Source organism: Crocuta crocuta, unplaced genomic scaffold (genome assembly GCF_008692635.1).
Source record: "Crocuta crocuta isolate KB4526 unplaced genomic scaffold, BGI_CrCroc_1.0 scaffold64, whole genome shotgun sequence".
NCBI classification, from domain to species: domain Eukaryota; kingdom Metazoa; phylum Chordata; class Mammalia; order Carnivora; family Hyaenidae; genus Crocuta; species Crocuta crocuta.
The window spans coordinates 2,763,258-2,771,584 of NW_027530640.1; the positions used below are offsets into that span (position 1 = coordinate 2,763,258).

Consider the following 8,327-nt stretch of genomic DNA (forward strand, 5'->3'; position numbering starts at 1 on the left):
AACGTATTTGGAGAGCTGGGCATTCTCTTCTTAGGTTATTAGAATAAAAAACAGTAAGAAGAGAAGTTTACTTAGCTACCATGTCACTTTGCTTGCTCGTTTTTTCAGCCATTCGTGCATTTAGTATTGTGAACCCAAAGCTTGTACTTACCGTCTTAACATCCAATCACATAGAGCTTTTCTGGATACATTTGTCACATCATTGTTACATCTCTAGTGGAACATTCGATGGCCTCATATTCATCTTTAAAGCATTTGTTGAGCATCTTTGTGGCCCTGTCACTACTTGGCCAGTGGGACATATCATCTTAATGGTCATAAATACATATTTTATTTACATAATTCTTTTTTTTTAAGAGTTTTTTTCATACACTGCCTCAGATTATTTTCATTAAAATACTCTGAAATACTAAAGGTAAGTAAATATGAAGCAGAAGTAACACCTTTTAACTGGAATCTTTGCAGAGATCATTGTAGGCTCTCATGCTGTTGTAAAAAATAATACAGAAAGATCCTGTGTCTACCCATTACTTGCTTTCCTCCACCGATGATATTTTTGAAAAGTGTTATAACCTGGACATCGACAGTGATACAATCTATCCATCTTATTTAATTTCCTGCTTTGCTTATATTCCCATGCACGTGTGTGTGTGTGTGTGTGTGTGTGTGTGTGTGTGTGTGTATTAAGGTCTATACACTTTAATCACCCATGTTGCTTCATTCATCGTTGACTGTAGTCAAGATATGAGCATTCCTGATACCACAAGGACTCTTCATGTTTCCCTCTTATAACTATACCCAACTCCCTCTTGGCTTCCCCCTACTGCCCTAGAAACAGTGGATTGTAATGGAGTACACAGCTCATGGATGAAATAATATCTTAAACATTTTTCTCCTGGGGCAACTTAAAATCCACTTTCATTAAGCAGAAGAAATATTTCAGCTTTGAACTACTCTCGAAGTCTAAATCAGTCTTGGACCGACTTAGGAAATATTTTAGTGTCATTAAACACCTCAAAGAACTAGAGCCATGACGGTTATATTCATTACAGTATTTGCTGTAGTCAGCACAATGCATGGCACTTGACTGGCAGTCAAAATATTTATTTAGCAAATGAATTCTAATAAATGATATGATAGATGCAGTGCAAAAAGTATAAGTCACATCTGACAAAATGAATAAAGCAACTATCTTATCAAAATCAAAATCTTATCAAAGTCCATTTAGCACAAATTAAAAAATGAATTTTTTGGCCAATAATTTTACCAAAAAAAATTATATGGTATTCCTCAGTATGGGTGCAGTGAAATTAAATGGTCCTTTCATTCTGCTTGTAGAAACACAGTGTTATAATCTCTCTAGAAAACAGTTTGGTAAGTATATAATCAGACTCTTAGAATTTACATATGTTTTGACTCAGTAATTTCATTTCTAGAAATGTATCCTTAGAAAATAATCAAGGATGAACAAGTGTTATATATAAAGATGCTCTTCAAAGTGTTATTTATAGCAATAAAAATTGGTGATATTCTTTATATGTTAGAATAAGAGTAATCTTAATTAAAATATATAATTGGATGAGATCTTATTAAACCATTACCTAATCATTTTTCATTACCTAATGAAAAAGTACCTATTCTGGGGAAATCTATCTGGCACATTATAAAGCTTTTTTTTTTTTTTAAGGGAGAACATCAGTAGTATAAATATAGTGAGCTTCTGATTTTCTAAAAATGAGGAAAAGAGTATGTGTTTCTACATAGCTCTAATTCTGTGATGATAGTATTGGGGAAGGGCAGGGACAGTAAGGATGAATGAGATCAGGGAAGAAGATTCACAGAGAACCTGACTCTTGAATTAGTTCAAAAGGATAAATAAAAATGGCCATATTACTCCTAGAACCTTTATAAGGACCTCAACGTGGTCATCTGATTTAAAACAAGCTGCTTCTCCATGACTGAAACAGCCACAAAGAGATATATTTTATCTCCTTTATTTAAGTAAATTTTTAATGTTTATTTATTTTTGAGAGAGAGACAGAGCATGAGCAGGAGAATGGCAGAGAGAGAGGGAGGCACAGAATCTGAAGCCGCCCCAGGATCTGAGCTGCCAGCACAGAGCCCAACTCAGGGCTGGAACTCACAAACTGAGGATGTGACCTGAGCGAAGTCAGACGCTTAACTGACTAAGCCTCCCAGGCATCCCCATTTTATCTCCTTTAAATCCCTTAAAGCAGAGCTTCTGAAATTTTCTAGATTCATGGCATCTTTAGTGTCTCAGTAAATATTTCCTGGCATTCTTGAGTCAAGCAAATACCTAAACTTCCATTTATTCAGTATTTAGGTCAAAACAAATTCATAAGTCTAACAAATTAGTTGCTGTTTGAAAAAGTAATCCATACAATTTGAAAGAAAAAACACTTTTATTTTTAAATAACCAAAGTACCAATGAGAGTAAATTGGACATCGTACAGCTCCTTAGACGCAGGGATTAGATGGGACTGAACAGGGTCAGCCTAATTTCTTGTCCCACATTGATTTTCAGCTGTACTTGCCTTTTATCACAGCAACCACTGAAAACCGTGTTTCACAAAGACATGACATCATTGGAAAGAATGTATCACAAACTAATATTGGAACTGTGAACTACGTTGAGCTAGTAGTTTGCGAGTGGTGACCGACAGATGTCCCTGGGTTTACCTAGAAAATTCAAAACATCCCTTGAACCCTCTGGAAATTCACCAGGGATACCACAAACCACCTCAATGCAGAGACTGGCAACCCAAGTTTTAGATCATCCTTTACCCCTTCTGGTTTTTATTGAATTCTGCCTCATGGAATAGAATGTTCTCTTTTATAGCTTTTATATTCTTGGTGTCTAATAACATTCTCTGTACATAGTGTACTGGCAGTGAATTAAAGAGATAAGCCTGTGTGTTTTAGACATGTTTATAATTAGGCGTAATTAGTTTTTGACAATTTTCATAACTCTCTTTTTAATATTTATTTTTGGGAGAGTGCGAGTGAGGGAGGGGCAGAGAAAGGGGGACAGAGGATCTGAAGCGGGCCCTGCTGACAGGCTGACAGCAGTGAGCCCAATGTGGGACTTGAACTCACGAACCACAGGTTCATGACCTGAGCCAAAGTCGGACACTGTAAACTGACTGAGACACCCAGGTGACCTGACGATTTTCATAATTCTTATAGGATGAATAAAGTTTAGAGGTAAGTTGCCACTGTTTTAGAGGGCATTTTAAAGTTTCTAATGTTGAATTAGTAGTAGTAAATAGAGAGATGGTCAATGGATATGAAAGTGTTATAATTAAACATTGTAGTCTATATTACTGAATATTTTGTTTATATATTTTAGATAATGTTAAATGACCCCACTAATTCTGGCCATTATTTTATAGGAGAATATGGAAACAACAGAGACATTCAAACTACGGAAGTTTCATTTGGTAGAAGAAGGGTTTAGTCCACTGAAAATTTCTGACCCACTCTATTTGATGGATAACTTGAAAAGATCTTATGTTCCCTTGACTAAAGAACTTTATGATCAAATCATGTTAGGGGAGATCAGACTTTAAGTAAGATTTTTTACATACTGGATTTTCATGTTTTCTTAGGACAGGAGAGAGGCGAGTATATGATTCTTTAACATGAAATGAGGAAGGAAACGGACATTAATTAACATATTTTCTTAATATGCAACAGTTGTTCTTTCAGTAGGACCTTTATTTGTTTTAATTCAAAACAAACTTTAGTTGATTATTTGTCTTATTTGAGGATTCAGTGCATAACTAATATTTGCTTTAATTGTAAAGATTCTAAATGATAAATAAGTGGTTAACAATTTAGGCACTTACTAAAAATGTACTTTTAAATATTTAAAATTTCTAGTTTTGAAAAATTGGTTAATTTATACTCACGTATTTGGTTTTTATGTATGCTGTCCTGTAACTCAATAAAATCATCTTCATTAATATGTGCTGTGAGGTGTTTTGTTTCTGATGCTTTTAATTGTAAACTTCCAGAAGGGGAAGCTGACTGACCAAATATATGCATTCCTATCACCCTTATCTTGAACTCACATTCATTCAAATGATAGAAGAAACACAGGAGTGTGAGACAGCAAAGCAAGAAAACTGGGAAGCTCAAAGCATTTAGGAACTTTTGGAAGATACGTAAATGGGATTAACTTAATGATAAAATCCAACAGAGCTCCAGAAACCACTAATGAATGATACAGAGAAAGAATGGACTATAATCGAATGCAGGTATTAACCCCAAGATCAGAGGCAGAAAAGGCTTTGCGTGTGAGCAGGCTTGTGAGTAGTTAACGGAGAAATGTATTGCAAGGTCAGTGTAATACACACCCTTGGACTTCGTTTGGCCTGGAAGCACCGAGCTCCAAGATTTGCTTCAAGCTAGAACTGCATGAACGACTCTCAGCAAAGTGAGCTTTCTCCCACAGGAGGGGGTTGTGGAGCTAGCCTGAGACAGCAGGAAACTCCTTCGCTCCTAAACCCAGCTCCCTGCACAACCCAGAGGAAAGCTGGCTTTGCCTCATGTTGCCTCCTCTGCTAAAACGCTTATTTTGGTTGGAAGAGAATTTGCAGATCCTGTAGTTCCTTTTCGTCACTGTTAAGAAAACAAAGGTTATGAAGTTGAAATATGTTTTAAATGTAAAGGTTAACCGTAAGTAACATAGAAATAAGAGGTCAAACTTTAAGGGAAAAAAAGAGGCAATATAATCAATTTTGCAAAGCTCAAATATTTTTAAAGGGAAAAACGTTTTTAAATGATAAATAGGATGAATTAAATAAGTGTATTTTCCCACTATCTAAGTGAGAATGGATAAATGTTCTTTGTTAAAAAACTATTAAGTGAATGAATAAATTGGCACTGAATTTTTACATTGGTGATTGATGTTCCTTACCTTTCCCATTAAAAAACTGCTTTGCCTTTATGCACATATTTTTAATTTACGGGTGCTCTTTACTGCAGTAAATCTGAATGAACATTTTTCTGCTAATTCCTAACTCTTTAAAATCTTCATAGATTAGATCATGATGGTGAATTTGGCATACGCATCTCCCTCCCTTACCCACACCTTTCCTGTCAAATCCATTATAGTAAAAGACAAAATACTATGCAGACAATAATCCACTAAAAGATGGGGGGGGGAACAAAAGAGTCTGTCTTCTGTACATAAAACATTGTCAGAAATTACTGGAAAATAGAAAACACCTGGGATCAGATTATCAAAGAAACAATAGATGGATGGGAGAAACAAACCCTCAGGCTTGTGCAACTGAAAACTGCTTCAAAGGCAAAAGAAACTCCAGCCACATTGAAAACACATATAAAGACCAAAATGGGCCCTCTGTGTAATTAGGTTAATTAACTGTAAGAAATTGAGATAGTGAGTTTCTCTGCCTTTCCTTTGATTGTAAAAAATGTCCATCAGCGCACAAAATAACTCATAAGGTAAAAAAAAGAAAATAAGACCACATGACATTCAAAACACTTTTAAAACAAGACACGAAAGATTTAAGTTTTTAAAGAGTTGGGAAGTAAGACAAAACATCTAGAAACTTGGGGAAGGAAGTTGCCCACATATATATTAAGAACAAACACTTGCAAAAAAAATAGGAAAATATGAGAAATGGACCTCCTACCAAGATCCAACTTTACTAGGATAAAAGCAGGGGGAAAGGAGGTTTCTGATTATAATTTCAAAAAAATAAAGTCCTTAAGAGTATATAGAAAAGAGAGGCTTCTTCCTGGAGTGCAAAGTCGCTGATCTTAGGGACACAGAGATGAGGCTATTTCAGAAATAGAATGGTTCCCATGACTTCCATTTTAGCAGGAGATTAGGGAGAAGGACACTGGGTTGCTAGAGGGCTGGGGCATCTGAGTGACCAACAGCATGGATCTTTGAGAGTCAAATAAAACAATGACTTTTTGAGAGACAATTGCATGGCACTTAACTCAATGCCACCCTCCTCTCCAAGCGTCCACGGCACACGCTCAGGACGTAGACCCAAAGTTGAAGGAAATGATTGAAGCTGAAATTACCTGAAATTAAGTGCTCCCATCTTACCTTTGAAAAAGTAAATTAGATTGTGATTCAAACTGAAATTAAATATTTTAACTTTTAATTCCAGATATGGAAGAAAAAACTCTCTTAGAATGGGCAGATATTTTACCTCTTTCTACTTGTTTATGAATTAGGGCTGGAATAGAAAGAGCAGCCAAGGGATTACTTTGGCTTCCACGTGCATGATGGATGGGAAGAAAGGACCCGTACCAGTAATAGATGGGCCAATGACGGACTTATGCTGACATTCTGCTGCCACATTTGGGAATGGAGTTAGATAAGTCATTGTGATTTTTTTTTTATGATGGCTCTTCTCTGTGCTATTTCTTGAACGTACTATTTTCTGTAAGTCAACATCTGAGCCAAAAAATGCCATTTTCTACAGACGTGTTTTGTAAACTGTCAATGACATAAAGGAAAATTAAAGCAAATTCTCTATGTATTAAGAGTTGCAGTATTGAGACCAGGTATTATATTCTCATGCAAATGAAATAAAAATATTGAAGATAATATGTGAAAGCTTATGCCAAAATGGCAATAACTTAATGCACAAATTTCTGTCAAACTGAATTTGACAAACTAAAAGGTAATTCTTTCTTGATGTTGCCAAGAAAACCAAGAAGGGAAAAATATGACCTAATTGGTTTATATCAAAGAGAATGGTCAAATCTACTACTGTACATCCTGTACTAGTCAAATATTTTGGTGACTGAGAAGCAAGCCAAACTATCATGTTTTAAAAACAAGTCTCTGGGGCACCTGGGTGGCTCAGTCAGTTAAGCGTCTGGATTCAGCTCAGGCCATAATCTCAGGGTCTGTGAGTTTGAGCCCCAGGTGGGGCTGTGTGCTGACAGCTCAGAGCCTGGAGCCTGGTTTGGATTCTGTGTCTCCCTCTCTCTCTGCCCCTCCCGTACTCATGCTTTGTCTCTCTTGCTCTCACATATAAATAAAACATTAAAAAGTTTAAAAAATAATAATGAAATAAAAAGGAAGTCTAGGGACTCCGGGGTGGCTTAGTCACTTAAGTGTCCAACTCTTAGTTTACGTTCAGGTCATGATTTCACGGCTCCGGGATTTGAGTCCTGCTTCCAGCTCTGCTCTGTGGGAAGCCTGCTTGGGATTCTCTCCCTCTCTGCCCTGCCCCTGTTCACACTCTCTCCATCTCTCAAAATAAACTTTTTAAAAAATTAAAAAAATACAAGTACATAAAAATAAAAAGGAAGTCTATAAATGGTCGATTGTTTTTGATCTGCATCAAAATACCTGATCTTGCTATTTAGTTACCTTCATACTCTATTTAAACCCAAGAAGAAAACATTATCTGTAACTATTACAATGTGTCTGCTATGAAAACATGAAAAGACATTCAGATCAGTAGGATTTTGTAGTAAAAAGAATTTTTTTTCTGGGAAATAGGAGAAGTTCCATATATTAAAAAAACAAAGCAATAATACAGGTTTCTCATATGTTTTTCTTAGACTTTAGTCATTCACACTGGGCTAAAAAAAGACTGTGGGCAATAACCCAGAGATAACCCCAGTCTTATCCTGAGAAAAAGCATCAGAAAAATGCCAAATGAGAACACTTTCCAACATACCTGACTAGCACTCCTCAAAACTGTCAAGGTCAGTAAACACCCAGAGATATATAGACTTGTGTCTATGGTTGGAATGTAAAATATTGGGCAATTTTTAGAAAATTATTGTCTTTGTGTAAGAGATACCAGATTAACACATTCTGTAAACTCTATGCAATAGTGAATGATGATCTTTCTTATTATTAATCCGCAGTGATTTTTATTTCTTAAAAAACTTCCCAAACAGTGGCATATATCTACTGGCCCACACTGCAGATGTAGAAGCTTAATGCATACCAAAATATTATTTTAATATATGATTCCTGGAAATTAAATGCATTGCCACCTTGACATTGCCGTGTCTGCCGCAAAGCATTATGACTTTCTATTTAAACTCAGGAGTAGGAGGAGCCTTGGTGGTTCAGTAGGTTAAGTGTCTGACTCTTCATTTTGGCCCAGGTCATGAACTAACGGTTGTGGGCTAGAGCCCCACGCTGGTAGCATGGAGCATGCTTGGGATTTTCTGTCTACTTTTTTCTCTGCTTCTCCCCTGCTCAAGCTCTCTCTCACACACACAAAATAAATAAGTAAATATTTTTTTAAAAAAAATGAACTCCGGAGTAAAGTGCAGTTAGAGTCAGGGTT

The 8,327-nt window shown here is 36.2% G+C and overlaps 1 protein-coding gene across 1 annotated transcript in view; it reads left to right on the forward strand.

The window, feature by feature from the left end:
- The window catches only part of SLC27A6 (solute carrier family 27 member 6), a 70,946-nt gene extending 67,152 nt beyond the window's left edge, over nt 1–3,794 (forward strand). The window contains exon 10 of the mRNA XM_077768916.1: nt 3,414–3,794. Coding sequence (XP_077625042.1) covers nt 3,414–3,590 — 177 coding nt within the window. The 3' untranslated portion in view covers nt 3,591–3,794. The remainder of the gene's footprint in view (nt 1–3,413) is intronic.
- Nucleotides 3,795–8,327: the final 4,533 nt, after the last annotated feature.